The 14,395-nt window shown below is 39.7% G+C and overlaps 1 protein-coding gene across 1 annotated transcript in view; it reads right to left on the minus strand.

Annotated features, from left to right (window-relative positions):
* Nucleotides 1–1,356: 1,356 nt before the first annotated feature.
* NPSR1 (neuropeptide S receptor 1) overlaps nucleotides 1,357–14,395 on the minus strand; it is a 259,080-nt gene continuing 246,041 nt past the window's right edge. Inside the window, exons 8-9 of the mRNA XM_075828530.1 lie at nucleotides 2,332–2,512; nucleotides 1,357–1,671 (exon numbers count right to left, since the gene is read on the minus strand). Of these exons, the coding sequence (XP_075684645.1) occupies nucleotides 1,581–1,671; nucleotides 2,332–2,512 (272 nt within the window). The 3' untranslated portion in view covers nucleotides 1,357–1,580. The remainder of the gene's footprint in view (nucleotides 1,672–2,331; nucleotides 2,513–14,395) is intronic.

Raw genomic sequence — 14,395 nt, forward strand, 5'->3', positions numbered from 1 at the left:
GTCTTACAGCCCCAAATCCCCCCTGTAGATAATTCCATACAGCCTCCCTGTAGATAACGTCTTACAGCCCCAAATCCCCCTGTAGATACAGCCCCCCTGTAGAAAACGCCATACAGCCCCCTGTAGATAACACCATACAGACACCCCCTGTAGATAACGCCATACAGACCCCCCCTGTAGATAACCCCATACAGAGTCCCCCCAACACCATACAGAGTCCCCTCTATAGATAACGCCATACAGAGTCCCCCCTGTAGATAACGCCATACAGAGTCCCCCCTGTAGATAACGCCATACAGAACACCCCCTGTAGATAACGCCATACAGACCCCCCTGTAGATAACACCATACAGAACCCCCCCTGTAGATAACGCCATACAGACCACCCTCTGTAGATAACGCCATATTGCCCCCCCCAAAAAAAACAAAAAAACGGCCTATAGTTTGTCCTACAAAAGAGATGTATCCCCTATCCACAGGATAGGGGATACATGTGTGATTGCTGGGACGCCCAGCGATAAGGAGAACGGGGGACCAAAAGTCCCCCGAAGTTCTCCATGACAAACCTCGGACTTCCGGCGTCTGCGCAGTTCAATAAGAATGAAAGGAGCGCTGGTCACGAATGCGCACAAGCGCAACCGGTGCGCAAGTCATTTCTATGGAGCTGAAGACAGCCCCCGGAAGTCCGAGGTTTGTCATGGAGAACTTCGGGGGACTTTCAGTCCCCTGTTCTCCTTATCGTTGGGCGTCCCAGCGATCACACATGTCTTTACAAAAGACATGTATGCATGTCTTTTGTAGGAACAACCCCTTCAGAGGCGTCGCGCTGTAGCAGCCATAGCAGCTGCTAGCGGAGCATCCAGCCATGGGGGGGGGGGCCGTGCAAGCGGGTGGCATGGGCCCCCTCATGCTGCGGGCCCCATAGCAGCCGCTACGGCTGCTATAGCGGTAGTTACGCCACTGCAGATGAGCTGAAGACCGCTATCAAAGCAACCTGGGCTTCCATAACACCTCAGCTGATCGCCTCCATGCCACACCGCATTGATGCACTAATTCATGCAAAAGGAGCCCCGACCAAGTATTGAGTGCATATACTGTACATACTTTTCAGTAGGCCAACATTTCGGTATTAATAGCCATTTTTGAAATTGGGCTTATATAATATTCTAATTTTCTGAGACACTAAATATGGGGTTTTCATTAACTGTTAGCCATAATCATCATCAACATTAAAAGAAAATATGCTGGAAATAGATCACTTTGTGTAATGAATCTATATAATATATGAGTTTCACTTTTTGAATTGAATTACTGAAATAAATTAACTTTTGATGATATTCTAATTCACTGAGGAGTAGTACATGTATCCATTATCCTGTATGTAAATTATGTGGAAAAAATAAGGTAAAACTTTTCTTTTCAAGTGATAATGGCAAATTAGATATAAAGATCATTAGAAATAATTTTCTCACATGTAAGTAAATTTATTACATAAATGTACCTGGCCCATAATATAATTTACATGTTTTTGTGTGCTGTTATCAAATGCATAGTATTATTTTACTTCAATAGTCCATAGATTATATGTTTTCTGGTCTGGATACCACCTGCATTTCTACTCCTTCAGTTTTATCTCTCAGGGTGCCAGCAAGATTTCCTGAACTTCGATCCCTATGAAAAAGAATGATACATTCAGAATGAATAGACTTAACCAGTCTTTAGTTTGAAGTGGAGCCGTCAGCTTTTCTGACATGTCTGTTTTAGCAAATAATACAATAACAATTCTAGAGCATTTTTTTCATAGAATTCTGCACTGTGTCATTCCCCTGTTATTCTTAATGAAAATGTACGAACAACTGGATGTTAATATTTCCCTTGTGAGATGAGCGTCTCTTCACAATCTGATACTGCGTAGGGGGTGCCAAAAAATGTCCTCAAACGTAGTTATAGAAAAATGCCACAAAATTATTATTTGTGCGAAACAGTATTAATGTCTAAAAGTCCCACAAAACCTGTCCACAGTTACACCCATACACAAATGTGTGTATGTCACTCATTCCTAAAATCTGAAATATTTTTGTGTAGTAAAGTTTTATTTTTAAATACCCCTCGATCAGATTAAACTATGGGTACAGTGCAATTTTATGTCTTGGCAATGTTAATAATGAAAGTATCACTGACAGTATTTGCGGTAATTTATATTTTCACACCATGTAGCTTTAAAAAACATAAAACAAATGAGAATAACGCATCCTAGTAAGAAATAAGGCATCAAAATGTCACAACAGCCTATAATCACACAAGTTAAGGTACATTGATATTATTATTCACCTGGATAAGCGGCAGTGTCTGTTGCTGAATATGCAATATATTATTGGGTTGACTGCACTGTTTAAAACTGGCAGATTCTGAATGATCACGGATGCATAGATACGCTCTTTGGTCATCGGTAACAGTTCATAATTATCCAAAATGTCAAAAATAAAGTATGGACTCCAACATAATATGAATGCTGTGGAGCAAAATACACTATATTAGATAAATAATTTTAAAACAAATTATTAATGTTGGAATGTATCATATGTGATTCTCTATGAAGCAAAGATTAAGGGATCGGCATTTCATCATCTGTACTGGCAGTAAAACACACTAGACAAGTGTTTAAATTATCTCTCCTGACTTCCCCATAAACATGTACGCTTGGCTTCCACCATCTGCTGTTGGGGATCTGTCCGACTGCTCCAATAAACATAGCTCATCGAAATTTGTGGGTTTCGTCAACTTTAATCTAATGCGGGTTCATATTCATTGCAAACAAAGACCTTAAAAAACGTGAGCACAAAGTATATTAGAAAGTATATTGTATATTATATACATTGAATAAACTCTATTTGCTAGAATTGAAATACCCATTTAAAGGCTATGGGGGAAAATTTATTATGACTGGCGTTACAAATGCCAGTCTTAATAAATTAGGCACATCTCTGATCATCTCTGCAACATAAAGTGCAATCTACTCCAGCCGTGAGCTGGCGTAGAGTTACATCATAATTTCTGCCACTTTTTGTTCTAAATTAAGGTACATTTGTTGGGTCATGGGTTGCTCCACCCACTTCTGCTAAGCTCCACTGACTTTATTCTAAAAGTGGCCTGAGTGGTGGAACGGCACAAAAGTCAACATTTTTGCTACAAATTGTGAGATATCTATGCTGGTGTAGAAAAATTTATAAATCCCTCTTGGCTATCTTCAAAGCCATTTCCCTGTTGCCATTCTCTTTACAGATAAAGCAAGTTTGCATGTAGTCTTGATTATATATTTCCTAAAGTTTTCTGTCTACAGCACCTATGCAGACCTATGCTATTCGTCTTCATGGTAACGGACACCAAACAAATTTGGTAGTCTGATTGTGCAGTCATACTGTCTTCCATATGTCCCATAGTTTTTGCTAAGGTTAGCAAGAAGTAGGGGACAGATAGAAAAGAGTATGATTGCAGGATCTGACGACACAAGGTTGTTGTCTGTTGTCATAGAGACACAAAGCTCTTCAAAGATGTTGGTGAAACCAAATGATAAATGTTTTATGTGACTAAGATCAGATCTTTTCCAACAAAGTAAAAAGCATTGTAGGCATATATTATATCAAGGGTGTTCTATGTAAGGTATCAAAAAGGATAAGACTTATACTACTTATATTCCGTTCCAGATATTATATGTAAAGCTATGGCATACCACCAGTATAAATTTTATTCTCCTTAACCCCTTAATGATCAGACCTATTTGCGCGTTAATGACCAAGGAATATTTTTCGTTTTTTCACTGTCGCATTCCAAGAGTCATAACTTTTTTTTTATTCCATTGACATAGTCGTGTAAGGGCTTGTTTTTTGAGGGACAATTTGTATTTTCCAATTGTACCATTTTTGGATACATATAATACATTGATTAACTTTTATTAACTTTATTTTAGGAGAGAATTGAAAATAAGCAGCTTTTCCAGCATAGTTTTCGCAATATAAATTTACGCTGTTCACTATGCCATGTAAATAACACGTGACCTTTCTTCTATGGGTCGGGACGATTACTAGGATACCAAATATGTAAAGGTTTTAAATGTTTTCCTACATTTGCACAATAAAAACCATTCTAAAAAAAATTACTTGTTTTTGCATCACCGCATTCCAAGAGCCGTAACTTTTTTTCTTTTTCCATCGACGTAGCCATATGTGTGCTTGATTTTTGCGGAGCAAGGTGTAGTTTTTCATTGGTACTATTTTGGGGTACATGGAACTTATTTATTAACTTTTATTTTATTTTTTATGGGGGTAATGGGAGAAAAAAATTATTTTTATGTTGTTTTTTTGCCTTTTCTTTGGACGCCATTCATCCGGTGGTTTGTAATGTAATGTGTTAACTTTTTAAAATCTTTATGAACGTGACTATACCATATTTGTGTATGTGTTAGTTTTTTTGAGACTTTTACTAAATAAAACATTTTTTTTTTAAAAAGTGCTTTTATTTTATTTTTACTGTAATCTATTTTTTTTTTCATAAACATTATTTAACTGTTTTTTGTTTTTTTTCTACCACTATGGGACTTCACTTTGCGATCTTCTGATCGCTTAAATAATGCTTTGGTATTCTTAGTATTCTTAGTACACCAAAGCATTATTGCCTGCCAGTGTAAAACTGACAGGCAATCTAAGGGCATGCCCCCACGTGGCGGAATTCCTCCGCAACTGTCCGCATCAATGCCGCACCTAATCCGGGTTGCGGATTACGGCTGCGGATCTGCCCAAAATGTGCAGTAAATTGATGCGGACTAGCTGCTGCGGACTGTGGTAAAAGTGCTTCCCTTCTCTCTATCAGTGCAGGATAGAGAGAAGGGCCAGCACTTTCCCTAGTGAAAGTAAACGAATTTCATACTTACCGGCCGTTGTCTTGGTGACGCATCCCTCTTTCGGCATCCAGCCCTACCTCCCTGGATGACGCGGCAGTCCATGTGACCGCTGCAGCCTGTGATTGGCTGCAGCCGTCACTTAGACTGAAACGTCATCCTGGGAAGCCGGACTGGAGACAGAAGCAGGGAGTTGTCGGTAAGTATGAACTTCTATTTTTTTACAGGTTGCTGTATATTGGGATCGGTAGTCACTGTCCAGGGTGCAGAAACAGTAACTGCCGATCGCTTAACTCTTTCAGCACGCTGGACAGTGACTATTTACTGACGTCTCCTAGCAACGCTCCCGTAATTCCGGGAGCCCCATTGACTTCCTCAGTTTGGCTGTAGACCTAGAAATACATAGGTCCAGCCAGAATGAAGAAATGTCATGTTAAAAAAGCAAGACGCATCCGCAGCACACAACATGTGCATGACAGCTGCAGACTTCATTGCGGAATTTAGAATCTCCATTGAAGTCAATGGAGAAATTCCGCCATGAGTCCGCAACCACTCCGCCACTGCTCCGCAACAGACAGAGAATGCTGTGGACACCAAATTCCGCTCCGCAGCCTATGCTCCGCAGCGGAATTTTACGCATCGTCTAAACGAACACTTCTAAATTTAAGTGGAAGTCAATGGAGAAACGGCTCCGCTGCGGATTAACGCTGCGGAGTGTCCGCAGCGGAATTCAAGTGAAATTCCGCCTCGTGTGAACCCAGCCTAATAGGCCTAATCGGCAATTGCTAAAGGCAGACCTGGGGGCCCTTGTTAGGCCCCTGGCTGCCATGGAAACCTATCGGCACCCTGCGATCTCATCGCGGGGTGCAGTTGGGATGACAGAGGGAGCTGTCTCTCTCAAACACATTAGATGCCGCTGTCACTATTGACAGAAGCATCTAATAGGTTAAACAGCTGGAATCGGAGAGCGCTTAGATTCCGGCAGTTGCGGCAGGAGCCTGACTGTGTATAACAGCCGTGCTCCTGCCGCTGATCACGTGGGTACACTGGCAGTACCCACGAGACCAGAGCAACGGATACATCCGTTGCTATGCAGGAACCAGCTCCTGCTTGTGATGGATATATCCATCGCTCGTCGCTAAGGGGTTAAAGTGTACCTACTGTTACAAACCAAAAGATATTAATTTCTCCTTAGACTGCTGTAGTTGCATATTAAATGTACTGTAGCCAGAGATGTTGTGTCTAAGTTGCATATTTCGGGTCTTTTCCTCCCCTCTGATATATTTCTGTAAATCTAGATTTTCTCTGTATAACTGTGCTGTGTGAACAGACCAATCATGTGTCCATCTTCTACTGCTGCCCCTTCCCTGTCACAGTATAAGGATATGTTCACATATCGAGATTATGGTGCAGATTTTGTTACAGATTTTTGAGCCAAAACTAGAAGTGGTTTCAAAAGGAATGGGAAATATAAAGAAAGAACTTATACTTCTCGTTTCTCCTGGATCATTCTAGATTAATTTAAAGTTGTTCTGCAAGTGGATAAAGCTTCCCTGTCAAAATAATTGTTTGATTTGCTGAGAATACAGGTGAGAAGATCCTAGTTTTAAATGGGTATTCCCAAGATCAGTTGTTATTGGGACCACTGGAAGGACCATTGTTATAGAGGACAACTGTGTCTACTTTGGGACACACAGTGGCTATGAATGGTACATCTAGGCTATGAAGGAGCAACTGTGGCTGTGGAATGTGCACTGTGGCCGTGAAGGGACACTGTAGTTCCCATGCTACTTTCTCCCAGTGACCGCCCAGTAAGAGGAGGCATAGAGGGCAGAGTGCTGCCCTCATGAATACACCGAATCTGAGTCTACTGTATGCATTTAGTGATCAATGATATTAGCCAAATGTTTTTGTACCATTTTGGCTAAAAGGAGTACGGACCTGTTGCTGTAATATGCTGCCCTTAAACAGGATACCTGGATTTGATTATTCTAGAAGTTAATTTCTGTGTTTGTTGAATTTAATATAATAACTTTAATAATAATAATAATAATAATAAACAACAGCACTAATAAAAATAAATAAATGATGACAATAACTATTATGTTATAACATGAAATTCTTCAAGGAGTCAAAAGTTTCTACACTTAATAATTTCTAGAATTAGAGGAATTAAATAAATATTTAGAAATGTATAGTAGTCATCATAAGCATAAACAAATAGCATATGGGCCCAAAACCTTTTTTTTCTAGCATAAAAGAAAGCAACCCGATGTGTGCTGTCACAGCAATTGTATTAATTAATTTGAAGGGATTATGTATTCATGCAAATAATCAATTGTAAGAGAATGTAGAAGGTCTAGGATTACATGGCCAATAAGTCAAATGACAATATCCATGGTAACCATCACAGTATCGTGGCAAAATTAGACATGCTTGTAAGAAAGTTTATATAAGTATACAGCTCTTAACATGTCATATCTTAATAAGACAAATACATTGTTAAAGGGGCTCTGTCACCAGATTATAAGTGCCCTGTCTCCTACATAGTCTGATCGGCGCTGTAATGTAGATAACAGCAGTGGTTTTTATTTTGAAAAACAATCATTTTTGAGCAAGTTATGAGCAATTTTAGATTTATGCTAATGAGTTTCTTAAAGACCAACTGGGCGTGTTTTTACTTTTGACCAAGTGGGTGTTGTAAAGAAGTGTATGAGGCTGACCAATCAGTGATCAATCAGCATCATACACTTCTCATTATTCCTGCCCGCCTTCTTTCACTGCACAATCACACTGTGCTGTGGATCATGCTAAAGGCTAAAATTGCTCATAACTTGCTTAAAAATGATAGTTTTTCAAAATAAAAACCACTGCTGTTATTTACAGTACAGTGCCGATCAGACTATGTAGGAGATAGGGCACTTATAATCTGGTGACAGAGCCTCTTTAAGATAGCGCTAAAGAAGTACAGTAATTTTTATCAAAACTGTAACAATAGCATTGACACCTTAAAGGAACAGTGTCATCACCCAAAAAAATTTTCATATGTTCAAGATGTTAGTGCTTTATTAAAAACGTTTATATTTATTTGTGTGTTTGTGTTTTACTTTTTCTTATTTTTACACTTTTTCTTCCCTATGGGGGCTGCCATTTTTTGTTCCATTTCTGTCTGTGTCGATTAACGACACATACAGACATGGAATACGGCAGCCACAGTCCCATAGGGAATGCGAACGGCTCCCGTCCCATTGACTTCAGTGTACGGCGTCTGTGTGGGAACTGCGCATGCGCCGCTCCCACACAGTCCAATTCGAAATTGGCGCCGTCCGGCGCCATTTTCCTGTGGACCGGAAGTCGCGGCCGGACAGTAATATTACTACTTCCGGTCGCGGCTTCCGGATTTGTGCACTTGGACCAGCGGCAGCAAACGGAGCGGACGGGCCGGAGGGAGCCGCGGCGGCAGGAGCAGGTAAGAGATTTCAATGTATGTTCGTGTTTGTGTGTGTTTACTACTGTATGTAAACCTACTACACTGTGTGTTAGCTCAAAAAATGGCGACACTCAGTGTAGGAGGTTACACCGTTCAAACCCCTCGTTTATCCCGGCACTAGCCAGGATAAAGGAGGGGGGGATGCTGAGAGCTCACTAGAGCGAGGGCTTTTAACCCAATGTTGCAATGCTGCAATTTTGGGAATAGCTCCATCTAGTGACCAAAAATGGGTAGTATTATAAATTAGAATTAATTTATAATATTTCCTGACTATTTCCTGACTCGTGAAAAAAATAAAAAAAATTTGAACAATGTTTAATCACCCACACACTAAATGTTTAATTTTTAAAAAAAAAAACATGTTTTTCTGGCAACACATTCCCTTTAAAGGCTATGTAAACCTTTGAGCACATTTTTTTTTTAAATAAAACAACGAATTAGAGGATTTTAGACAACTGTAGTTGGTGTTTCTGAATTATTTTTTTTTACTTTTTGAGAAACTTCTGTAACCTTGATCTATAGAAACTGTATCTTGCTCTCAAACCCGAATCCGTCAGGTCAGCTGGACTAACGGCGTGGGTGACAGCGAGACATATCTCAAAAAGTAAAAAAACATTTTTTTAAAACAATTTAAACGTTTTTTTAAAAATGCTAAATTCTCTAATACGGTGTTTTGTAACAAAAAAAAAAAAATGTGCTCAAAGGTTACATAGCCTTTAAGGTACAGGTCCATTTCAGCATTAAGTCCCGTAGGAAATTTTCTGACTTTGCCTCCACTCATTTCATCAGCTATAACTTTTAACTGCTAACTTCCCTTGCAGTCCCTATACAGGGGAAATATAGAATAACATTCAAATGAATTTACTTCTCCAAGGAATATCTCTACAGGCCAGCTACACCAGAGCGGGAGAGGAGACAACCCCTTTAGGAAACAGGTAGAGATGTAGTAATCTTTACCATGACTTTTAATGCATTAAACACACAGTGGCTATAAAACTTTAACTTGACTTTTTGAAATGGCTTTTGTTGTTTGATATCACACTGCAGCAAATTATCAAGATAAACTGTACTACATATGTATTTTACAAAATGCATATTTTTGCCATTTTTTTGGTTTCTTATTCTACACACATACAGAGCTGGAAACTGAACATACATTTCTGTAATATTTTTTGTTGTGGAACTACACATTCAATTGCTGAAAATTATTAACATCTGTATAGCTTATTAAATCTACTTTTGGGAGAGTTTAATGAGCTGTTTTGTGCTGTTCTATACAAAGTAGCCATCCGAATTGAAGTCTACCAGAAGGGCTTTATGTACATATTATATGTTAATTATGTGCTCCCTATTGTCCAATATGTTAGTCTTTCTGGTAATTTTTAGGATGATGGATAGATCATCCTTGTATGTGAAAAAATTATGATGTTGTTTTTTTACATATGTTATTGATTATGTTGACTTAAAAGTTGAACTTAAAAGCTGAAGTTCAGGTTGCAATCTGTATTCTTCATTCATTCTCAGATATGCCGTTTACAACCTGCTCCTAGCTTCAGACTTTTCTCATGTAGGCATTTCACTCCCAGTAATACATACTGAATGAAAGTTCTGTGTGTTCAGGATGCTGCTGCCATTACTAGCTCTCATTTACTAGGACTGCTTAATTTTTAATACAGTTTACTATGCTGTGTACAACCTCCTCCCCCTCCGTGCTGGCATTCCCAAAACTAAGAGAAGGAAAGTGGAGAGCAGAGACAGCTGATAACATCAGCCTTGGACTGACAGCGGCCAGAAGCAGTGTGCTATAAGATCTATGTCAGAAGCAGCAGAACAGCTAGCTATATACAGGAGTTGCACAGACTCTTCAGCAAAAAAAAGGTAGGACATTTTTAAAGAAGACTATTGAGAAAGTGTCTAAATTTTGCACTAAAGTGCAATAAAAAAATCAGTGCAAAAGTACAGTAGCAAAATAGAACCAGTATATTTTCCTTTTTTAAGTTTTATATAGGGAGAAAATGAGAATAGAGAAGAAAATGCAAATTGTCTACTTTAATTCCTTTTTACATTTATTTTAATTTGTTTAACCAGACACATTTATGCCACAAAATAATCCCTGCACTTTCCTGTATATAACGATACCAAATATGTGTACTTTTCCGAACCGACATCATCGCTATAAAGCCCAAGAACAAAATTTTTTTTCTAGAGCGCCTCCTTCCTTTAGGTAGTATGTGTAAATAGGTGCAAAGCACCTGTATACAGCAATTTTTCTTGTATGCGTGAGATCAGATGTAATAGGGCTAGGAAGAGAAAAACTAGTAACAGCTAATAATTTGTTTGAAGTTTACATAACATATATTCTGTGATAAGGACACATTATTATATGGTTCCATTATGTTTATGTAAAATGTGTCCATGTCATATAGGACAGTACCTGATAGTGCAGGTGGTTTAGGGGAGCATGTAGACTTTATTTTTTTTTAATTCACAGGCTGTTTATTTATTTTTATTTTGTATTTCTTTTTATTTTTCAATTATTTTGTCTTTTTACTTTTTGGAAGAAGCTGAGATAAAATTATCCATGTTATACCAGAATTCCTCTGTAGGGACATCACAGATAATAGTGATCTAATGCCTGTTGTAAAGTCGGAAGCCTGTGAGTCGACGTTATCACAAAGTCCCAGGTTTCCATGGCAAAGGCCTGAATTTAGGAAGGAAACTTGTTGCTTTAAGGTCCCAGTGCTAAACAAACCGCTCACTTTAAATGTTGTGTCTAGCATTTTTTTGACAGGGAGACGCTCATTTCACTTAAAAAAAAAAAGCTCTATGCCATGAATGACGGCCACTTACATCTATTTTCTATTTGCACGGTAATCGGTAGCTAGAACGTACCTATACTGATTGTGGTTGTCTAGGGGTTAAGATGCATGAACTCCTTTTGTCATTTATCAATTTCAATATAATGTATGTCATATATTTTTAATTATATTTTTATCAAGTTAACATTATACTGACTAGAAAACATCATAGATAATAAAATTATTACAGTTATTTCACATAACTGGTCTATTCAGCAAAATGCATATTCATCAAAAATTCCTCCATTTGCATCAATTACGGCTTTGCAAACATTTGGCTTTCGATCTGTCAGTTTAAAAAGATGTTCAGTTAAAATTTCAACCAGTGGCATTTGTCTCTAATCTTACAGTAAAGCAAATTTTACAAGGTTTCAATAGAGATCTGATGATTTTGACAACTAGTCCATCACAGACAGTACTCTGGCTCCCTGTTTCTTCAACTTAGCTAATCATAGCTTAAATTTTTTTTCCCAATCTAGGCCTCAAGGAACCCCAAACAGTTATGCATTGAAGATTTCCATTGGTGTGGGGTTAAAAGCATGTCCCATAGGCTAATTATGTCATGTTCAGTCGTGGCAGAATTTTTCCGCTGAAAATGTTGCTCCAGATTCTTTGCGAACTTGCAGCAACATTATCATATTTGACAGGTAATTCAGGCGTTGTGGATATCACAGTAGACTTGCTGCAGATTTCAGCCTTTGCAATGCAAATTCTGAAATCCGCACTGAAATTCCGCTGCTTCTCCGCAACATAATGTGCATGCTGCAGTTATTTTCCGCAACGTCTGAACTAAGTTTCCTAAAAATGTATAGAAACAAATTTAAAAAACGGCTGTTGCGGAATTCCACTGCGGACTGTCCGCACTGGAATTCAAAAGCAATTCCGCCACGTCTGAAGGTGCCCTTACAGTGCCTCCTTGCCTTATTGGCAGAGAAGCACCACATGGTCATGGCAACGGCACTTGTCCACGGACACCTTCCCGTTTATTTACGGGAACATGTTGCGGAAATACTGTGTTTTTTCCGCAGCAAAGTGGATGAGATAAAACAAATCTCATCGACACGCTGCATAAATACTGAGAAATTGACCTGCAGTGTGGAATTTTATTCTGTTGCGTGTCAATTGTATTTGCGTAAACACTGCTTATTTGTTGTGGTTTTTCCCCATTGAATTCAATGGGGAGGTAAATCCCATAACAAATAGCAGCTGTAGCATTTTTTGCAGCGGATTCGCAGCCATTCTACTGCGAAAAAACGCAACTATAAAAAAAATAAAATGTCATACTGACCCAGAAGTCTGTGTTCCTCCATCCAGCTTCATCCCATGTGACCGCCGCTGCGGCCAATCACAGGCTGCAGCGGTCTCCCGGGATGAAACGTTTTTCCGCAGCAGACATTCTGGCCGAAAAACTGCACCACAGTTTGGTGCGGCTTTTCGCCTAAATTTCCTACGGCACACAGGGCGGATACGCTGCGTGCATTTACGCGGCGTATCCGCCCTGTGTGAACTCAGCCTAGTAGTAATGTAATTCCTCTCACCCCACTTGCCTGATCAAGCAGGAAAGAAGGAAGACAGCAGCTGTTTCAAGAATCCATAGCAAAAACTAAATAAAGGAATTCCTTTACAATGCAACGCGAAGAAACACCTGTTAATCTAAAGATTTAAATAATGCACCTTCTGTAAAAAAAAATATTGGTACATAAAATGCGCCTGTCATCGTGATAATTTAAAGAAACCCTTCAACCAAACATCCGAATGAGTGAAAAATAATTATTCTTGTAATTTATAGGAGGTGTTAAGGGACACGGCCAGTAGCCTTTCTCCCCTCAATCAACATTCCCAGAAGCAGTGGCATAACTATCGCTGTAGCAGCTGTAGTGGCTACAATGGTGCCTGCGGCATGAGTGGGTCCGTGCCACCCACCGACACAGCCCCCCCATTGCCGGTGGCGCCACTAGCAGCCGTTATGGATGCTACAACGGTAGCGACGCCACTATGGGGCCTGTGCCGCCCGGCCTCTAACATATGTGGGCCGGGCGGCATGGGCCCCCTCATGCCCAGTGGGGGCCCCTGTGCTAGCGACATGGCAAAATTACTTACCCCACCAATCAGCGCCTTTCCACTCTCAGAGGCATTATCTACAGGGGGGCTCTGTCTACAGTGGGGTCTATAGGGGGGATGTGGAGCACTATATACAGGGGGAACTATATGCAGGGCACTATCTACAGGGGTGAGCTATATGTGGGACACTATTTATAGGGGTGGGCTATATGTGGAGCACTATCTATGGGGGCAGCTATTTGTAGTTCTGTAGATAGTGCCCTACATAGAAGCCCCTGTAGATAGTGCCCTACAAAGAAGCCCCTGTAGATAGTGCCCCACATACAGCCCCCTGTAGATAGTGCCCGCATATGAATTCCAGAGCTGCAAGGCAATAGTACTAACCACTGAGTCACCTTGCTGCCCTACATATAGGATTGCTGTTTTGCGTAACACAAAAAGAAGCCCTATTTTCCAGCTACCTAGACCATGAATTAATGGTAAAGTCTAAAATATAACCTTTATTAATTATGTAAATAGGACATAAACCAACACACCAATACAAGTAGCCAATGTAAGATGGCAGGATAGGGTAAGTAAGCTAGTTGCCGGAGTATACTAAGTTAGTGCATAGAGACGTGTTAGTATCTACAGCCAGCGGCTGCAGTACGCTGTGCTAGCACTAACTAAGCATTGAGTAAATTCTATCTCACTGCCGGCTAAACATTGAAATTAAAAGACAAAACACAGCCCCCCCCCCCCCGACATGTTTCGCTACATATGTAGCGTCTTCAGGGGTTTCTGGGGCTAAACATTGTTACGTTTGTTTTTCATTGGAATTGTACAGATTATGGGTCACATTAAAGGTGCAAAACTTTCTGAAATGATTCATCTTGTACTGACTTTGTAACATGACAAAAACCTGGTATTTTAACAGGGGTGTGTAGACTTTTTATATCCACTGTACATGCTGAGATTGGTTCCGGTGCTGTATTTATGTACTGAGATTTGTTCTGGTGCTGTATTTATGTACTGAGGTTGGTTCTGGTACTGTATATATCTACTGAGCTTGTTTCTGAAGATTTATATATGTATTGAGCTTGTTCTAGTGCT

This window comes from Rhinoderma darwinii, chromosome 5 (genome assembly GCF_050947455.1).
Source record: "Rhinoderma darwinii isolate aRhiDar2 chromosome 5, aRhiDar2.hap1, whole genome shotgun sequence".
In the NCBI taxonomy this organism is placed as follows: Eukaryota; Metazoa; Chordata; class Amphibia; order Anura; family Rhinodermatidae; genus Rhinoderma; species Rhinoderma darwinii.